General features: G+C 41.6%; 2 protein-coding genes across 2 annotated transcripts in view; one reads left to right on the top strand and one right to left on the bottom strand.

The window, feature by feature from the left end:
* Positions 1-822: 822 nt before the first annotated feature.
* On the top strand, positions 823-6,156 carry LOC308671234 (uncharacterized protein C4orf36 homolog; the record flags this gene model as incomplete). Its single annotated transcript, XM_081333334.1, has 3 exons — positions 823-887; positions 2,464-2,621; positions 6,014-6,156. The coding sequence occupies 3 exons, from the start codon at positions 823-825 to the stop codon at positions 6,154-6,156; spliced, it is 366 nt and encodes a 121-aa protein (XP_081189460.1).
* Positions 6,157-12,022: 5,866 nt separating this feature from the next.
* The window catches only part of PTPN13 (protein tyrosine phosphatase non-receptor type 13), a gene marked incomplete at its 5' end in the record, with an annotated part of 123,045 nt that continues 113,263 nt past the window's right edge, over positions 12,023-21,804 (bottom strand). The window contains 5 exons of the mRNA XM_081332275.1: positions 12,023-12,861; positions 13,886-13,948; positions 14,968-15,183; positions 18,640-18,977; positions 20,241-20,331. Of these exons, the coding sequence (XP_081188401.1) occupies positions 12,781-12,861; positions 13,886-13,948; positions 14,968-15,183; positions 18,640-18,977; positions 20,241-20,331 (789 nt within the window). The 3' untranslated portion in view covers positions 12,023-12,780. The remainder of the gene's footprint in view (positions 12,862-13,885; positions 13,949-14,967; positions 15,184-18,639; positions 18,978-20,240; positions 20,332-21,804) is intronic.

Genomic DNA, 21,804 nt, shown 5'->3' with positions numbered 1-21,804 from the left:
CCCCCCCTCCCATCTGCTGGGTGGTTGCAGCAGGTTTTGGTCACTTCACATGACCCTGGGACACTGTGACTGTCATAAACATGAATCAGTTGCCAAGCATCTGAATGTAAATCACAAGACCCTGGAGATGCTGCAACATTCCAGCTGATCGTCGCTTCTTCTGGGCTCAGCAGAAGCGCCAGGATCAGTGCTGAGCTCCAGTTGGAGCCTGGCGCTGATCCTGGCACTTCCACTGAGCCCTGACAGCCCTGCAGCTCCAGCCGTCTCTCGCTCAGGCTTGTGTGGTGCTGTCATTCCCCTCCCCCACTACCACTTTTCTAGCATGGTCACGTACCACCTGCCAGGTGCCAATGTACCACAGGTGGTACCCGTAACCACTGGTTGAAAAGCCCTGTTCTATGGGATGCGTATGAAATTGCTATCCCTTGGCCCACTGTTTATTAAAATCCAAATATTATCTTGTATTTTATAATCATTCCAAATCTGCTTCTTGGATGAGGGCATCTAGAACATGGTGCTAAAATCCAGGACTAAACATTTCATAAGGAACGTGGTGGGAAGGTAACAGCGTTCTGTGCGCCTTTGGCGTCTAGTCATGCCAGCCACATGACCACGGAGACGTCCTCGGACAAGCGCTGGCTCTTCGGCTTTGAAACAGAGATGAGCACCGGCCCCTAGAGTTGGAAACAACTAGCACGCATGTGTGGGGGAACCTTTACCTTTACCTTAAACATTTCATGTACTTTCCATGTCCAGGTAAAGACAACAACAGGATACCCAACTACTTCTCATTTATGTGTGCAAAGATCCCATTTGTCTGCAATGGAATATGACTTACACAGGAAGAAGAAAATAACATCTGTTCTGAAAGCCAGCCCTTATACTGTGTACGTATTTCTTACCCTGTTTTAGAAATATAAAATAGAGGTGGGGATTTTTTTGCTTCACAATACCACTGCATTCATATAGCACCACCAGCTTTATGAAGGCAAGTGAGAGAATAGAGAATACAGAAAAATTATGAGCAACTCACTCCTACCGGTGCATGCTGTGCTTCTTCTTTTATCAGCTGGAAGGCTCAAATACAGGAAGCCCCCACTGGCAGATGAACAACATCTGCCCAACAACTTTTAACATTGATTCCGAATGGAAAGCCAAATGAGTTGCTGAACACCCAGACATAGGAAGACATACATGACCCCACAAAAAAGCTGCCAGCTTTGAACTATCACATCAGCAATGGACACATCCTGAATAGGATTTGCACCCCACAAAGCATCTGCTGAGATGCTCTATATAAATAAGAGCATAGTATCCCTCCCTCTGTGTGACTGCGGGGTCCCACGTCAAACTGTAGATCACATTGTGACCACTTGTAAGCTTAATGCATATACCACTAGTCCAGTATCCAATTTTTTTTAAAATATAAACAATATTGCGCTTCAATGATTCGATGGCCTAGACATTGGTATTTGAACACAGATCTTTTCAACATTTATATTTTACTGTGATATACTAATCTAGATGAAATGTTAATATATATATATATATATATATATATATTGCTAGTCTATGTATGATATAAAAAAAGTAAAGGTAAAGGTTCCCCCGCACATGTGTGCTTGTCGTTTCCAACTCTAGGGGCCAGTGCTCATCTCTGTTTCAAAGCCGAAGAGCCAGTGCTTGTCCGAGGACGTCTCCATGGTCATGTGGTCGGCATGACTAGACGCCAAAGGCGCATGGAACGCTGTTACCTTCCCACCGTAGTGGTCCCTATTTTTCTACTTGCATTTTTACGTGCTTTCGAACTGCTAGGTTGGCAGAAGCTGGGACGAGTAACAGGCACTCACTCTGTTACGCGGCACTCGGGATTCGACCCGCCAAACTGCTGACCTTCTGATCGACAAGCTCAGCGTCCTAACCCACTGAGCCACTGCGTCCGTACCATGTATGATATGCAGTATGCTAAATAAATAATAAACCACTGCAGCTCAGGAGAAATGAATGACGCTGGTGCAGATTGGTGAGGGTTTTCCATGAGAAAAGGGGAAAGATATTGGGTGCTAGGAATCTGGGTTTGAAATTAGCCAAGAGAAAAGATGATGATCATGGGATGAACCAATGAAGTTTTTTATACTTGTCTCTCCCAAGTGATTTCTTCCTCTTGTATCAAAAGACCCCGTTTCTCCTTAGTTTTAGGTTGGTTTTCTCCTTGATTAGTTTCCATCCGTTGCTTCCTTGTCCTGCCTTCAGGTGCTTTGGAGAATAGGTTGAGCCCCTCTTCTTTGTGGAAGCCCCTTAATGAGGGAATGAGGGCATGGACCCTTATCCATTAACTTTATTTCATGCCTAGTAACTGATAACCATTCGATGGCCACCTACTCAAGTTTTCTGCATGTTTCTTGGGTGCTTTGACAAAATGTTTTGCAAAGTTATTACTAATTATTACTATTAATCTTGCAGGCATGATCGCGTTGAATTTGCTGAGCTTACAAAACGTTTCTCAGAAGCTTTTAAGGAAAAAATAACCAACCCTCTTCATTTTGACATCTGCTGGGGCTCTCCTTTCAAGTTGCGGCATGTGACAACTATTTTGAAAGTCCAAGTCCCTTCTGTACAAAGTAAGCTGATGCACTTGCTGGAGGTGGGCGATGGGTTATAGACTCTAACAAGGCAATAGAATTGATGTACAGAGGCAGTGTGCTACTCAACAACAATGGTAGTGTTCTGTCCTCTCCCACTGAGTAGCCTCAAAGAGGTTCAAAAGTCCAACAGAAGCCAAACATAAGCTGAACAAATGAAAACTGGACTTCTAACAGTTAACTCTCTCCAAAGTTTTTATCAGACAGCAATGTTGTAATTACCGGGCAATGTTCCCAGGTTCTTGGCAGACGGCCAGCAGCTTCAGAGCCTAGATATGGACAAGCAGACACGCTACAAAACTCAAACGCCAACAAATTGTCTACCACGCCTGTCCTGTGCAGCCACACCTCTTTTATACTCTGTAGGGTGTGGCCTTACATCTCCCGGCCACGCCTCTTGGGACATTGCAACTATTGCTGCTGTTGTTGACGACATATTCTACGTCTCTCCCTTGCATCCAAAAGGGGCTCTTCCTCGGTGCTGCCGGCCTGTCTGCTGTTCTGCCTCCCCCTCTGTTTGGCTGGGGTCCATAGGCACGTCAGCCACAGTCAGTTCTTGCTGAATCACCAAGGGAGTCGGCCCCTCCGGCACGCCGCTCGTGCCAGCTTCCTCCTCCTCCAACTCATCCTCTGAGTCGGTATGCCACGATAAAGCACCCTCCGGGGCCGGGGTCACAACAGGTAGGGAACCAAATTTGGAAAGCCTGAATGGCTTGAAGGCATCTCAAAAACATCAAAATGATATTGCAGAAAACAAATGCTAGACGCACGGTGGTCCTGAAAAGATAGAGTTCCCATGTTCTTTTATTTATCTCAGAAAGACTCTAGGCCAGGGCTTTTCAACCTTTTCACCCATTGTACCACTTTTAGGACATGGCAACATCCGAATACCACCAGTCGCCTAGCAAGGTGTCAAAAACTTGATCCCCCCCCCAAAAAAGGAAAAAAGTGATGGAGTACAGGTAGTCCTCGACTTACAATTCACTTAGTGACTGTTCGAAGTTACAATGGCACTGGAAAAAGTGCCCCCCAAGCCACAGCCGAGCAAGATACCTTTCTGCCTGTCCAGCGGCGTTCTTCTGTCCAAGGTTTTCTTGTTGTGAGCATTTCTGTTGAGGATTGGCAGCCGGGGTGGGGGGGTTGGTTTTTATTTCCCCCCCTCTCCCATCTGCTGGGTGGTTGTAGCAGATTTTGGTCACTTCACGTGACCCTGGGACACTGTGACTGTCATAAACATGAATCAGTTGCCAAGCATCTGAATGTAAATCACAAGACCCTGGAGATGCTGCAACATTCTAGCTGATCAGCGCTTCTTCTGAGCCCTGATAGCCCCAAAGTAGCGCTGATCCTGGCACTTTTGCTGAGCCCTGACAGCCCTGCAGCTCCAGCCATCTCTCGCTCAAGCTTGTGTGGTGCTGCCATTTCCCTCCCCTGCTACCACTTTTTTAGGATGGTCGCGTACCACCTGCCAGGTGCCAATGTACCACAGGTGGTACCCATACCACTGGTTGAAAATCCCTGCTCTAGGCAGCGAACAATTAAACACATAAAAGCATAAAAGATACAATACCTCAATATAAGGAGCCAGGTAAAATAAGAAAAAATTTAATTAAAAATCAAAAGGGGGGAAGAGGGGCTACATGGCACTAACCACTCCGCAGGGTTGCGTGCTCCTCTGTGAGCTCCACATGAGGTGGTAGAGCCAGGTCTCTTGATTCTTTGAAAGTTTAGGAGAATGGGGGCCTGCCTCATCTCTGGGGGGGGAGGATATTCCAGAGGGCAGGGGCAACAGTAGAGAAGGCTCTCTTCCTGGACCCTAACAGTTGAAATATTTAATGATGGGGTCCATAACATTCCTTCTCTTCCTGACTGGGTGGGATGGTCTGATGTGATGGGAATAAGATGGTTCTTCAGGTAAGGAAAAGTCATGTTCTAGATATTGATCTTGTTCTACTATATCAAGAATAGTTTTCTGTTTCATAAAAAGGAAAAGAATTTTTTTTGGCAATGAGACAGAGTGCTGGGAGCTGCAGAAAAGTGGCTTGAGTGTCACTTGTGACCTTGAGGTCACAGACCACCCGCTTCAGCAATCTATCTTCAATAAGAAGAGACTTACTTGTGGTCCTTTAGTTTAAGGTCTAAGGGCAGATTGCAAGTTCAGACTTTTGGCAAAAAGATTTGTATGATTTCTTGAAAAGGCAGAGAAGAACATGAAGAAAGCCAATAAAGAGAATAGCTTGTCTCACCCAGGATTAATTAATACAATTTAGTCACCACCCAAATCCAGACTGACTCCAGGTGGTTTACAATAAAAGCAAACAAGATAAAAGGTACAATCCAAGCAGAGTTATAAAAAGAGAAGTAATAAAGAACAAGATGATGAATCTGACAATGTTTTTGTCATTCCATTGATTGAAGCTGTTATATCTGAGTGATGAGAAATGTTGGCTTTATTTCCAATTTTAAAGAGTCATGGCACCAAAAAAATTGAGAATCTTTTTCTTATTGGCATTTTTTGTGGTCTACTGGATTTTTAAAAAAATCTTTGTTGACATAATACTTTTTTTGAATGCACACTGGCACAAAACAAATGTAAGCATGAAATAAATGAAAACACCAAAAAGCCACATGCTGTAGTTTAAGTCAATAATAAACAATTGCTGATCTGAGGCACTTTTTCTAACATTTTTACCAAACATTAATCAAAGATCAGTTAAATTTTTGCCTTTTTTCAATTGATAAGAAATTGGTACTTTCTATTTTGATATCACATCTCTCTTTTTAAAGTGCATGGAATATTTACCTTAGTCTAAGCCAGTGTTTTTTAAAACTTGGCAATTTTAAGATGTGTGGACATTAATTCCCAGAATTCATGCTAGTTGGGAGAATTCTGGGAGTTGAAGTCCACTTATTTTAAAGTTGCCATGTTTGAAAAACACTGGCTTAGATGCACAGTATAGTCTTAACGATTTAGCTTTCCAGCTAAATCGAGCTTTAAGTCTAAATCGAGTTACGAGTTTTCAACTGCCTGCGTGGTCAACATTTGAGAGGTAGAGCAGGGGTCTCCAACCCCCGGTCCATGGACTGGCACTAGGCCGCACCATGCCAGAAACCTGGCTGTGCAAACAAGCAAAGCCCCACCCATGGGATGCAGGCAGCATGTGAAACCACAACCCCTCTGGTCCATGGAAAAGATCTCTCTCCATGGAACCGGTCCCTGGTGGCCAAAAGGTTGTGGGCCACCGGGTTAGACAATAGATCCTTAATTCACAACTAGAAAAAAAAAGTAGCTCCTAAAACTTCAGGGAGTGATAACTTCTGAGATGACTAATTATGCTTTGATTTATCTTTTGCACTTTTCTGCATTGCAGCATTAGAGACTGAGAGGATTTTGGAACGCCAGAGACTTGAGAAGGCTGAACTCCAACACAAGGTTGCATGGAATGGACAGATTGAACTAAAAAGCAAGATCCTTTTAGAGAGAAGACCACTGCCCCCTAGTGGTTTTCACTAGAACTTGCTTACCTCTGTATATTTGTTGTGTATTTCTTTGAGCAACTGTGGTCAGCCTGATTGAATCAACATAGTAGTGAACATAAGCAGGCTGGCAAAATGATTTCCTGCAACTGTAATATGATTACATGTATCTACTAACATCATGTTAATTATTAAAATCAATTGGAAGAAAACAGGCCATTAATTCCTGTGGGTTCTCTATAGGAGGAAGACATGAGAAGTTGGTTTTTGGTCCTGTTCATTCTTGAGTTCCCAAGCTTCTTCTGCCACATCCAAGAAGGAGAGAAAAGCTTTAATTGGATTTCAATTAAACTTTGTTTAGCAATATTCCCTGAAGTCTAAAAAGCAGTTTAACTATGATTTGTGAAAACAAACTGAGAGCATAGATCATGACTTGAAATTGGCTCATTTCATCAAACCAGGAAGAATAGCAATCTTTTATCCAGCATCAGACAACAAGTGAATATAATCAGGATATTTAATCATGTTTGTTGAATAAATTATGGTGGCCTCATTCAAAACAATAAGCCATGATGGCTAAGCCCACACATTTATTTATTGTGATGTTTCTCAATCTTGGCCACTTGAAAGTGGGTGGACTTCAACTCCCAGAATTCCTCAGCCAGCATGGCTGGCTAGGGAAGTCTGGGAGTTGAGGTCCATACATCTGCAAGTAGCCAAGATTGAAAAACATTGATTTATTGTATTGATTGTCCATACAACACAATATTGTTGTGTTTGCAGTACGAAAAATATTTTAAATAAAACATCCATTGTAGGAACAAACTAAAAAAAAATCTAAAACTATGAAAGTTGTAAAATCACTCCTACTGGATGTCTTATCATTCACCACAGATCTCTTGGAATAACTCAGTTTTTAAGTATTTTAAATTTACAACACAAGAACATACTCTGCTTCTACAAAAGTAGATGATTTGTATTATGGCTCAGTAAGTACCCTGTAAGAACACAAAAAAAGTTCTAATTTAAATTGATTAATTTAAAGCAGAAGCAAAAAGCTTTTGGATTCTGCTTATGGCCAAAATGAAACAAATGAGATTGGGGGATGTAAAAAAAGCTCTTTTAACTGAATATATTTTAAAACATTCTCTTGTTAATTAAGGAGCATTTGTTTTTGAAACAAGTATGTTCTCCTTTACTGCTAAACACACACACACACACAAACACATAGACAAATCTATAAGAATAAACGATATAAATCCAATTTGACTGCTTGCTTGGTTGATAAGGTATTCCTCAGCTATGAATGTACACATTTCTGAAAATGAAGATAGGACTGATGGAAATTTATTTATACTACAGCATAGCACTGAAGATGACATATTCTAATTATAACAGAGAGTCTTTGTTATATTTAAAGACCTAACAAATTTATTGTTGCACTCATGCTGATCGCAGTCTCCAAGCTTTGCAGCAATAAATCTATTTGCCTTGATGTCAAAATGCTTTGTGTTACAGTATTTTTTTTTCAAAAGGCTAGATATTCATTCCCCCTTCATGGATTACTGCCTTGTCGTGGCGAAGGGGCTTGCGTAATTCAATGAAGCTATGAGCTATGCTGTGCAGGGCCACCCAAGACGGAAAGGTCATAGCAGAGAGTTCTGACAAAACGTGATCCGCTGGAGAAGGAAATGGCAAACCACTCCAGTATCTTTGCCATGAAAACCCTATGGACAGTACCAAAAGGCAAAACGATATGACGCTGGAAGATGAGCCCCTCAGGTCGGAAGGCGTCCAATATGCTACTGGGGAAGAGCAGAGGGCTAGTACTAGTAGCGCCAGAAAGAATGAAGCGACTGGGCCAAAGCCGAAAGGACGCTCAGCTGTGGATGTGTCTGGTGGTGAAAGGAAAGTCCGATGCTGTAAAGATTTTTTCTCCATAGGAACCTGGAATGTAAGATCCATGAATCAAGGAAAGCTGGACGTGGTCAAACAAGAGATGACAAGACTGAACATCGACATCTTAGGTATCAGCGAACTAAAATGGACAGGAATGGGTGAATTTAATTCAGATGACCATCAGGTATACTACTGCGGGCAAGAATCCCTCAGAAGAAATGAAGTAGCCTTCATAGTCAATAAAAAAATAGGAAAAGCAATACTGGGATACAATCCTCAAAATGACAGAATGATCTCAGTTCGAATCCAAGGCAAACCATTCAATATCACCGTAGTCCAAGTCTATGCCCCAACCACCGGTGCTGAAGAGGATGAAATTGACCGGTTCTATGAAGCCCTACAGCACCTTATAGAACTAACACCCAAAAATGATGTCCTTATCATCATGGGGGATTGGAATGCTAAAGTAGGAAGCCAAAAGATAACCGGAATAACAGGCAAGTTTGGCCTTGGAGTACAAAATGAAGCAGGGCACAGGCTGATAGAATTTTGTCAAGAGAATACGATGGTCATAGCAAACACTCTTTTCCAACAACCCAAGAGACGGCTTTACACATGGACATCACCAGACGGTCAACACAGAAATCAGATTGACTATATGCTCTGCAGCCAAAGATGGAGAAGCTCTATACAGTCAGTAAAAACAAGACCAGGAGCTGACTGTGGCTCAGACCATGAGCTTCTTGTTGCAAAGTTTAGGCTTAAATTAAAGAAAGTAGGGAAAAGCGCTAGGCCAGTCAGGTATGAATTAAATCATATCCCTGTTGAATATACAGTAGAGGTGACAAATAGATTTAAGGAATTAGATCTGATAGACAGAGTGCCTGAAGAACTATGGACAGAGGTTCGCAACATTGTACAACAGGTAGCAACCAAAACCATCTCAAAGAAAAAGAAAGCAAGAAAGCAAAATGGCTGTCTGAGGAAGCTTTGCAAATAGCTGAGGAAAGGAGGGAAGTGAAAGGCAAGGGAGAAAGAGAAAGATATGCCCAATTAAATGCAGAATTCCAAAGAATAGCTAGAAGAGATAAGAATGCCTTCTTAAATGAACAATGCAAAGAAATAGAAGAAAACAACAGAATAGGGAGGACCAGAGATCTTTTCAAGAAAATTGGAGAGATGAAAGGAACGTTTCATGCAAAAATGGGCATGATAAAGGACCAAAATGGCAGGGACCTAACAGAGGCAGAAGAGATTAAGAAGAGGTGGCAAAATTACACAGAAGAACTATACAAGAACGAGCTTAACGTCCCTGATAATCAGAATGAGGTGGTCACTGACCTCGAGCCAGACATCCTAGAATGTGAAGTGAAGTGGGCCTTAGAAAAGCTGAGCAACAACAAAGCTAGTGGAGGTGACAGTATTCCAGCTGAGCTATTCAAAATCTTAAAAGACGATGCAGTAAAAGTGCTACACTCAATTTGCCAGCAAATTTGGAAAACTCAACAGTGGCCACAGGATTGGAAAAGATCAGTTTACATTCCAATTCCAAAGAAAGGCAGTGCTAAAGAATGTTCAAACTATCGCACCATTGCACTCATTTCTCATGCTAGTAAAGTTATGCTTAAAATTCTACAAGCTAGACTCCAGCAGTATGTGGATCAAGAACTACCAGAAGTACAGGCAGGATTTCGAAGAGGCAGAGGAACTAGAGATCAAATTGCTAACATACGCTGGATCATGGAGAAAGCTAGAGAGTTCCAGAAAAACATCTACTTCTGCTTCATTGACTATGCTAAAGCCTTTGATTGTGTGGATCATAACAAACTCTGGCAAGTCCTTAAAGAGATGGGCATACCAGACCATCTTATTTGTCTCTTGAGAAATTTATATGCGGGCCAAGAAGCAACAGTGAGAACTGGACACGGAACCACTGATTGGTTCAAAATTGGGAAAGGAGTCCGGCAAGGCTGTATACTGTCGCCTTGCCTATTTAACTTATATGCAGAGCACATCATGAGAAAGGCAGGGCTAGATGAATCAAAAGTTGGAATTAAGATTGCCGGAAGAAACATCAACAACCTAAGATATGCAGATGATACCACTCTAATGGCAGAAAGTGAAGAAGAACTAAAGAGCCTCTTGTTGCGGGTGAAGAAGGAGAGTGCAAAACTTGGGTTAAAACTAAACATTAAGAAAACCAAGATCATGGCATCTGGCCCTCTCAATTCCTGGCAAATAGATGGGGAGGAAATGGAGGTAGTGACAGATTTTATTTTCCTGGGCTCCAAGATCACTGCAGATGGGGACTGTAGCCAAGAAATTAAAAGACGCTTGCTCCTTGGGAGGAAAGCCATGTCAAATCTAGACAGCACACTAAAAAGCAGAGACATCACCCTGCCAACAAAAGTGCGTATAGTCAAGGCTATGGTCTTCCCAGTTGCAATGTATGGCAGTGAAAGCTGGACCATAAGGCTGAGCGCCAAAGAATTGAAGCCTTTGAACTATGGTGCTGGAGAAGACTCCTGCGAGTTCCTTGGACTGCAAGGCGATCAAACCGGTCAGTCCTAGAGGAGATCAACCCTGACTGCTCTTTAGAAGGCCAGATCCTGAAGCTAAAACTCAAATACTTTGGCCACCTAATGAGAAGGAAGGACTCACTGGAGAAGAGCCTCATGCTGGGAAAGATTGAGGGCAATAGAAGAAGGGGACGACAGAGAATGAGGTGGCTGGATGGAGTTACTGAAGCAGTAGGCGTGAGCTTAGATGGACTCCAGAAGATGGTAGAGGACAGGAAGGCCTGGAGGAACATTGTCCATAGGGTCGCGATGGGTCGGACACGACTTCGCAACTAACAACAACAACAGATATTCATTCTGGATATTCATCACCATTCACCACTTCTGGAGGCAGGTTGTTCCACTGCTTAATTGTTCTAACTGTCAGGAAGTTTCTCCTTAGTTCTAGGTTGCTTCTCTCCTTGACTATTTTCCATCCGTTGCTTCTTGTCCTGCTTTCAGGCGCTTTGGAGAATAGCTTGACTCCTTCTTCTTTGTGGCAGCCCCTGAGATACTGGAACATTGCTATCATGTCACCCCTCACCCTTCTCTTCATTAAACTACACATACCCAATACCAGCAACCGTTCCTTATATGTTTTAGCCTCCAGTCCCCTAATCATCTTTGTTGCTCTTCTCTGTAGTCTTTCTAGAGTCTCAACATCTTTTTTACATCGTGGTGACCAAAACTGGATGCATTATTCCAAGTGTGGCCTTACCAAGGGATTGTAAAGTAATATTTAATATTAAATATTAAATGGAGCATTTGTTTTATTTGTAAGCAACAACAATAATAAGAAAAACCCAAACCATAATATAGTCCCAGACCCTAAAACCTGCATTGTTGCTTGCAACTTACTGGGCCTAATTTTATGTATGAAATAATATAAGGACCGGGTACTTGTCAGATTAAGACTTCCAATACCATTTCTATTAAGATCAGCTTGATTTGCTTATAGTCCACAAGATAGTTCTGCTCATGGCATGGTAGCATTACCTGTATTAGGGATATCTGTTCCAAGAAACTTGAACTAGCTCCGCTTAGTTCTTTTGGACATCAACTAAATATATTTTTTGTACCATATTTTGGCCCCATAGCATTCGTAATAGAAATGATGAATAGCTAAACGTCAGTCCTTTGTCTGAAAATGTGTTTCCGTGCATAGGAAAAAAAAGGTAACAGACTGCAGCCAATTACCACTGGTATTTCAAGTGTTATAAATCACATAGCAAGCAGTGTAAAAAATGGGGGATTGATTCCATGGCAATGTCTAAATTTTGTAGAATTCAGATACTTTGAAAACAGGTATGGAAGTAATTTGAACTGAACCCTTGAAAACAAGGGTAGAAGTTACTTGAAGCTAAAAACAAGCAGATCCAATGGACCAAAACAGAACTATTACATGACGTATTTTAAAAAGTGACTTTTTATTTACACTGGGGAAATGTTTCAGCAGTTAGAAGTTTAGATATTTGATAATTCACCGGGATTTTTTTGTAAAAGTATATAAATATATACACAAGCCTTTATATAAACATTGTAATATGTCATACAGTAAATATTTGCTATTTTCCCATACACGAATAAGTAAAGCTTAAATACTGATTTCAAGTATTTTCTATAGAAATCTCTACAATATTACAATTATTGGAAAAAGATATCTCTGTTATAAACACACTTGAAAAACCGCCAAATAAAAATATACTGTAAGAAAATCCATCTGGATAAAATACTGTTTTATTCCCCTCCCCAAAAATAGCTTCAACGTTATATACGTAACTGGAAAATAATCTGCGAGAAGCATGAATAAATGTTAAAAAAAATGTTTTTAACATGTCAATTACTTTCAATGATTTGAAAAAGCTGCAAAAATGCAGCACAATTAAATACAAATGTATATAAATGATGCTTAAGTGCCCACGCCTACGTAAAGGAAAGAGCCCTGTTAGTGGTACCTGATGCTTAATTGAGACTGGAACTGGAATAATATTTGCAAAAGCTGTTTATAGTCCACTTTCAAAGAATCTTGGGAATTGCAGTTTGAAGAAAGTGTGTGCAAGCATTTGTCAATCGCAATTCTTTTTCTCTTTCGTTGATCTACATCTACATCTCCCATGGAAATGTTAAACCAGCTTCAATCTGTAATGTAAACACATCCAAAGTATCCGAGGGCGTATTTTTAAATGCATACTTGGCACAATATTTTAGCTGTTTCTCTGCTGTTCTTCTGCTTGAAGACGTTTTAGGACATACAAGATAACTTGATAGCAGAAAATGTATTGGTCCTGTAAAAGGAATGAATTATTGCATATTCTCACAGAAGACACATTTTGGCTGTGAAAGAGAAAATTCTGCTTGATGGATTCCCACTCTTCCTTACACAACATTTTTCACCCTGGATTGCATCTTTTGGATGTATTTCATGGGAGGTTGCAAAATGTATGGGTAGCCAATATACAAAATCTCTTGCCTGCAATAGCACAAGACATTTCTCACTTCAAGTTTCCAATCTCACAAAGCTGTACACTCCCAGGAACGTAAAAAAAAAAAACTCACAAGGAAGGAAATATAAGAAAATTGCACAGCTGAAAGTTCCTTTCCACCACTTAGTTTTTATCTTTCACTGCAGAATTTCTATGTATTTCCTTCTGCAAGTAGCTGAATATAAGTATTTATTTATTTATTTGTTTGTTTGTTTGTTTAGAAACTGCCCATCTTCCTTATCGAGCAACTCTGGGTAGTTTCTAAATATGATGTATAAATAATTATTTTGAAATGATTCAGAATATTTGGGGGGGAAAAGTGCTTTGTAAAGTGGGTTAAAGCAGCTACATCTTCTGTAATGCAGACATGGCTGCTTTGAAAAACTGAAGCAGAATCAACTATGTTTATGCACAGTTCTATTTTCCAATTGTTCCTCTTGCTCCACTATTACTTGTTTTACAACATAATATGAAGATATATTTTCTGACCTCCTGTTTTTTAAAAAGTCAGCATTTTATGGATCTCTGAACTGCAGTTTGGTTTTATGTTGGCTTATCTTCTAACACCCCTCATTTTGTAAGCTTTTGTTTTATTGTTATTATTTGTTTTATTCTTATTTTCCATGATTATAAAATCTATAAAACCATCCAGAGAGTCTCAGCTACTAAGAAATACAGAAATCCAATAAAATAAATGCGCTTTCCGTTTTCTCTTTTGCTTTCATTTCCCAGGAGTCTTGCTGGGACACGTTAAAAAACTAGAAAAATTACTCTAAAGAAAAACCTGGGAAGCAGGACTATGGGTTGCAATTCAGGATAAACATACCTCCGTTTGTACCATGCCGTGCCTTTGCAAACGCATCAACCGCACCACTTCAGAGATATCAAACTGTGAAGAAGAAAAAAAAAGGACACCCAATCTAAATTGCACATTGTGAAATTCTTATGGGATTTGTCCCTCCCAAAGTTTAGAATTGATGTGACTTCACAAAGAGGAGAGGAGACAGGGCAGGTGGATCTTAACTCTTTTCCACATATTTTTCCCCTCTTCTCCCAGAATCTTTCCCCTCAGCTTTTTCTTCTAATAAGCTTGCAAGAAAATGCTGATAAATGATGACTGTTGAGATATATTGGCAGGAGGATAGGAAAAACATCTTCCTGAAAGGTCTCTATGGTGAATGTCCAACACACCCTCTGTTTGCTTTGTTGTTTGCATCCCAACAGATGCGAGACATCTTGGTTGCAATAACTTTGTCTGCATTTGGTGCCACCTTCTGACGGTTCATGATCAAGCTATGAATATTCATATCTTTTAAAATCTGCATCCTGGTTTGCATATTACTCCAACATTGGGACAAGGAATCTGACTCAGAAGAAAAGGAGCTTATATTAATAAAATCAGAAATTTCTGAAAAAAATCTCATGGATTTTTGTGTATGGAGATTCCTCAGTCATCCAGTCATGGTTGTCTCCCAAAGCTGTTTTTTCAAAAGGCAACTAGACTTATTTTTCTTGAAGAGGTTTCATTTCTCATCCAAGAAGCTTCTTCCATTCTGAACTGAAGAAGCTTCTTGGATGAGAAGCAAAACGTTTTCAAGGAAAAACAAAGTCTAATTGCCTTTTGAAAAAGCACCTTTGGGACTGTCACGGACAACATATTGAAACTGTACTATGCAGCTAATGGTAATATTAAAAACAGAATACAGTGAAATGAGCCAGATCTATATCGATAAACTAGTTCAATATCTATTATAAGTATAATTAAGATAAACCTCCCCAATTTAAAATTCTTCAGATGAGTTTGGATGACCAGAATTCTCATCCAGCATGGCAGATGGCCACCTAGAATTTCGTGAATTGCAAACTCAGTTTGAAGGGTTGGAGGTAAATTCATATAGGTTCTCTCACCTCAAGGTCTTGGCTGATTAAGCCCAGGACCACATCAAGGCAAATGAGCGTGCCTGATCGCCCAATGCCTGCACTGCAGTGAGTGATGATGGGTCCTGATTTGTGGATGTGCCTCATGTAGGAGATGAAAGTTATCAAATCATCGGGTTGAGATGGTGTGTCATGATCTGGCCAAGCAGTAAAGTTTAAATGGGAAATATGCCGGAGTTCACCTGTCTGTAGATTTGAAATTCAAACAATAACAAATTCAGAGAAATTATGAGCATCATATGTCCTGAAAAGAATGATCCTCGCAACAGTCCAATCTAACTTAAAAAAACAAAAACAAACCACCAATCCATAGCTGTGTTCTCTTTCCTTTACAGTTTCTTTCAATTTAGCAACTTCCTGACTCAGCTCCCCCAATTTTCAGCTACCTTCAGCCTAGAATGGCTTAGGACTATTTCTATACTGAACCATAGGGAAAATTAATATGGTGGATATTAGCCAGAGTTCCAACAATGGGGGAAAAATACCATGAGTGCAGAAGAAATTTTAGGGTCTGGCAGTTATTAAGAGATTAATTTAATTTTATTAGATTTATATACCGCCCTTTCCCGAAGGACTCAGGGCGGTTTACAGGGCATTTTAAAATCACACCAATACAAAATACAAAAGTTAAAAGACAATTAAAAAGATTAAATTATCCCTGAAAATAAAAACCCCAGTTAAAAATTCTCAGCCTGGGCCGGAGAGCTCAAAGAACCAAGTCTTCAGGTCCCGGCGGAATGAACGCAGGTCAGGGGCAGTCCTGAGCTCCACGGGCAGCTGTTTCCAGAGGGCAGGCGCACCCACTGAGAAGGCCCTATCCCTGGGTGTTATCCGCCAGCAATCTTTTACCAGCGGCACCCTGAGAAGACCCTCTCTGTGTGAGCGCACTGGATGAAGGGAACTTGATGCCAGCAGCAGGTGTTCCCTCAAATATCCCGGACCCAAGCCATTCAGGGCTTTATAGGTCATCACCAGCACCTTGAATCTCACCCGGAGGGCAACCGGAAGCCAATGCAGCTCGCGGAGTAGAGGTGTTACATGGGAGTATCGGGAAACCCCCATCACAACTCGCGCGGCCGCATTCTGCACCAGTTGAAGCCTCCGAGTGGTCCTCAAGGGCAGCCCCATGTAGAGAGCGTTGCAGTAGTCTAAACGGGAGGTCACGAGCGCATGAGTGACTGTGCGTAGGGCATCTTGGTCCAGGTAGGGTCGCAACTGGCGCACCAGGCGAATCTGGGCAAAAGCCCCCCTGGTCACGGCTCCTATATGATCTTCAAAATTGAGCTGTGAGTCCAGGAGGACACCCAAGTTGCAAGCCCTATCAACGGGGGGTAACACCTCACCCCCCATCGTTAAAGGTGGAATAGTCTGGTTAGCCCGAGATGCCGATATGCACAGCCACTCAGTCTTGGCAGGATTGAGATGAAGCCTGTTTCACCCCATCCAGACCTGGACCGCCTCCAGGCAACGGGACATCACGGTGAGGGCATCGCTGGGTTGGTTCGGGGTGGAGAAAAAAAGTTGGGTATCATCAGCGTACTGATGATACCCCACCCCGAAACCACGAATGACCTCGCCCAGCGGCTTCATATAGATGTTGAACAGGAAGGGCGAGAGAACCGACCCCTGAGGAACTCCACAAACGAGAGGCCTCGGGGTGGATCTCTGCCCTCCCGTCAACACCGACTGCGAGCGGCCCAGGAGATAGGAGGAGAACCACCGTAAAACGGTGCCTCCCACTCCCAGCCCCCTGAGACGCCGCAGTAGGATACCATGGTCGATGGTATCGAAAGCCGCTGAGAGATCTAATAGGACTAGGACAGAGGAGCAACCCCTGTCCCGAGCCCGCCAGAGATCATTCACCAGCGCGACCAATGCTGTCTCTGTGCTGTGCCCGGGCCTGAAACCCGATTGGTACGGGTCCAGATAATCAGTTTCCTGCAGGAACAGAGGAAGCTGATGCGCCACCACGCTCTCAACAACCTTCGCCAGAAAGCGAAGGTTGGAGACTGGACGATAGTTATTTAAAACAGCCGGGTCCAGGGCAGGCTTTTTGAGGAGGGGTCTCACCACCGCCTCCTTCAAGGCGGCGGGGAAGACACCCTCCTTCAAAGAAGCAGTTATTACTGCCTGGAACCAGCCTCGTGTCCCCTCCCGAACCGCACAAACCAGCCAGGAGGAGAACGGATCCAACAAACAAGTGGTGGAACCCAGCCTCCCCATGATCCTGTCCACATCATCAGGGGAAACAGGATCGAACTCAGTCCAGATAACATGCTCAAGACCGTCCGATTCCTCCATGTCAGACTCTGCCCAGTCAGAGTCCAAACCGGCCCGGATCTGAGCAATTTTGTCCGTCAGATGATGACTAAACTCCTCGGCCCATCCCTGCAAGGGATCCTCCCTCACCTCCTGGTTAAGAAGGGAGCGAGTCACCCTAAACAGGGCGGCCGGGCGATTATCTGCGGACGCGATGAGGGCAGCGAAGTAATGGCAGGTTTAGCAATGGAATCTTCTCAAGAGACAGACTGGAAGACTATAAACATTATAATACAGATAGTTCTCAACTTATGAGCAGAATTTCCATTGTACGTCATTGTGGTCTTAAGTTAGACCCAATTTCACAACATTTTTATGATGGACATTAAGCGAATCATGCAGTGAATCTAAATTTCTCAATGGGTGTTTTTTTTGCCAGAAATCAGCAAAATGTCACATGATTATAGTACATGCAACTCATAAATGAAAGGCAGTTGCCAAGCACCCAAATTCTGATCACATGACCTTGGGGGTGGTGCAATGGTCATAACTATGAGTACAGGCCATAAGTCACTTTTTCTGAGGTTGCTGTAATGTTGAACCATCTTCTGATGAATGGTTGGTTGTAAGTTGAGGATTACCTATACCAGAGATGTTCAAAATACAATCAAAGTAAAAACATGGCTAAACTCTCAGAAGTCTGCTAAAGATTGCATTACCTTTTGATTTTCAAACAAGACTTTGGCTCATTGTAATTATTTAATATTTTGTTCTTTAAATATTAAACACTTCTACAAATAGTTCTTGACTTAACAAGAGTTCATTTATTGAATGTTCAAAGTTACAACGGCACTGAAAAAAGTGACTTATGACCATTTTTCACACTTACGACCATTGCAGCATCCCCATGGTCATATGATCAAAATTCAGATGCTTGGCAAGTGGTTCATATTTATGACCTTTGCAATGTCCTGGGGTCATGGGATCCCCTTGGTAAACTGACAAACAAAGTCAATGGGGAAGCCAGATTCACTTATCAACTGTCTTACTAGCTCAACAACTGCAGTGATTCACTTAACCGTGGCAAGAAAGGTCATAAAATGGTGCAAAACTCATTTAACAAATGTCTCACTTAGCAACAGAAATTTTAGGCTCAATTGCTGATTGTACGCCGGGGACTACCTATATTTTATTTATTTCTGCATTTATTTTCAACAACCCTGTGCAAATGAATCCTGTCTGAAGCCTTTGTCCCCAATGACAACTTCTGACACTAGATCAGCAGATTAAGGATCAATGCAAAGATGAGCAGAAGTGAGTTTTTTCCCTTTGATTTCTCAGGCTGGGTCTCCCACAAAACCAGCCTCAAAACAAGAGTCTTACTTGAATGTTCTCAAGTTCCATGATTCTAATGATGAAACCTTTGAGTTCCTGCAGCCGCACCAGAGAAAGACGGAGTTTATCACTGACCATTGTGGTTTTGCCAAGAGCATTGGGCCAGTACCGCTGACATTTGACCTTTTCTCCTTCTACTTCCTGGGTCATCATGGCTATAAGAGTGCATTTCTGTTCCCAAGCCATTTGCCAGAAGTCAGCCACCGTATTAGGGAGGGGTCCTTGGCATGCAATGTAAAGATATTCCTTTGTCCCCACCAGCATCTGGATAAAACTGGCATTGATATAGCCACCTTCAGGCCCAAGCAGCACTCTTGTGGTGTCATCTGCAGTTCCCAACAGAGAAGGACATGGTGGTCATTAATTGTAACTATTATTATCAACTGAGCAATAAAGATGGAATTTTACAACATACCAGGAGCAGCTTGCAATTGAAAAACTAAGCTAGGTAAAACCAAAAAGGAAGAGGAAGGAAAGAAGGGACAATAGAAAAGTGGGGAGAATATGCTAACATTTTAATTCCATGTACTTATGCTTAGTCATAGTATTGTTTCCAGCTCTATGTCTTAACTATGAGAACCAGTTTGGTGTAGTGATTAAGGTGCTGGGCTAGAAACCAAGAGACTATGAATTCTATTCCTACCTTAGGCACAATGCCAGGTGAGTGACTTTAGGCCAGTCACCATATCTCAGCCCTTGGAAGGAGGCAATGGCAAATCACTTCTGAAAAACCTTGTCAGGAAAACTGCAGGGACTTGACCAGTCACCAGGAGTTGAAACTGACCTGAAGGCTTCTGTACATGTGTGTGCATACACACACACACACACACACGGACTGTGGGGCATCTTAAACTTGCTTTCACATAACATGTGCAATTAAGGAATAGATGAAATAAAACTGGACGTAGAGTTTGTAGTTATGAACAGTATCACTGACAGCTAAATTATTTTTCCCTAGGACATAATTCCTGCTGAATTATTCCTCCTGTGTGCCCACTCCAACAATATGACACTATTATGCTAAACCAAAGAATTAGCATTATGACTTGTGCAACAAGCTGTTTTTTTAAAAAAAATGTTTAATTTTCTAAGAAAACACTGCCACGCTTCTAGAGGTAGTTTTCTGACCTAAATGTTCCATTTGTTGCTGTTACAAAGGCAATAATTAATGACTAGGTAAAGGTTTCCCCGCACATGCGTGCTAGTCGTTTCCGACTCTAGGGGCCAGTGCTCATCTCCGTTTCAAAGCCGAAGAACCAGCGCTTGTCCGAGGACGTCTCCGTGGTCATGTGGCTGGCATGACTAGACGCCAAAGGTGCACGGAATGCTGTTACCTTCCCACCGGAGTGGTCCCTATTTTTCTACTTGTATTTTTACGTGCTTTCGAACTGCTAGGTTGGCAGAAGCTGGGACGAGTAACAGGAGCTCACTCTGCTATGCGGCACTTGGGATTCGACCCGCCAAACTGCCGACCTTCTGATCGACAAGCTCAGCGTCCTAACCCACTGAGCCACCGCGTCCCTTTTAATTAATGACTACAAGTATTAAAAAGATAAATAATAAACAGGATTTTGGAAATGAAGACTTACAAGGCAGTATGTTCTTATATCTATTCTTCTTTCTGTTTTCCTTCATTTGGCCTACCAAACATTGATCCAAAGGCTTTAAATCATGAAGATTCTGTAATGACAAAGTGTTCTTAAATGGATGTAAAATTGTTTAACTCTTCTTTTGCCTTTAAAGAAGAATATATTACATTAAACATGGTCTATATCACCCAGATCAACAGTTTGAAGTATGAGATAAGGTTTAGTTTAATAGTTTGAAAATCAACAATTTGATTATTCAATTAGAGCTTTAGATTAGTACTCTCCTGAATAGAGCTTGCAATTAAATAATTAAGCAAGGTATAAATGACAAAGAACCATGGAAACAATGATGCCAATTAAACATGGTCATTTAGTGGAGTAGCAAATATAGAAAACAATTGATATTTTATAAAATGACTGAATAACTTCAACCATGTTCTTATTTCTCTAGTGTCATGTGAACCACAACAGAGCCAGGTAATCTTATTCCTACAAGAACCCTGGTACCTATGAACATCTTGTTTGGTGCCCAATAGATCCCTGGCCAAACTGATATTCATGGGATTTTGGGTTACTATTGGCACCAAATTACAGGTAGTCCTTGACTTAAGACCACAAATGAACCCAAATTTTCTGGTTCCATTTTATGACCTTTCTTGCCACAGTGGTTAAGTGCAATTGTTCAGTAACATGGTTATTAAGTGAATCTGGCTTCCCCATTGACTTTTCTTGTCCAAAGGGATCACATGACCCTTGGACATAGCAACCATCATATACCGGTATATGGACCAATTGTCAAGCATCCAAATTTTGATCACATGATGTTATGATGTTGCAACAGTTGTACGTGCGAAAAACATCCGTCACTTTTTTCAGTGCTGTTGTAACTTCTAATGGTTACTAAACAAATAGACGTAAGTCAAGAACTCCCTGTACTTTTAAAATGAAGTTGTAAAGAATTTGACAATGGGGGGAAATTAGATTTAAACATGCATGCAAATTTTCTTAGCACAGATTCAGATGAACAAAGGAGAGAAAGCAAAAGAAAATATTGGAGTTCTCTTTGTGGTTTGCTTATAGATGTTCTATTACCCAGCTAGCCATCTTCATCATCATCAAATTTGAGCTACAGATATACCCTTCTACAGGTAGACCTTGACTTATGACTGGATCCTCAGCAACCTTCCAAAGTAATGATCATGGATCCCCAAAATGGGATTTATGGCCCAAATTTGAAGTTCTAACATCTGGGTGCCTCTTATAATCATTTGACCATATTTTGGATACTTGGCACCTAGCCTACATTTATGGCTTTTTGTGGCGCCCTGCAGTCACACAACCATAATTTACTTTTTGTTTTGCTGGAAAGTGTCATTTACTTTTGGTTTCTGGTAAAAACTACCCCATAACAGAAAATGGGTTTGCTGAACAACTATGGTGTTCACTTTACAATCACCACAAAAAAGATCATAAAACTGAGTGTGGTCACATGGTGACTTCCTTTTATGACCATCAGGATTTATTACCAAAATTATGAGCTGAATTACAGTCGAGGACTACCTGT

The sequence above is a fragment of the Vipera berus genome (genome assembly GCF_964194415.1).
Source record: "Vipera berus genome assembly, chromosome: 7".
NCBI classification, from domain to species: Eukaryota; Metazoa; Chordata; class Lepidosauria; order Squamata; family Viperidae; genus Vipera; species Vipera berus.
The sequence above is the reverse complement of the archived record's forward strand: the minus strand, read 5'-3'. Positions and strand labels throughout refer to the sequence as shown.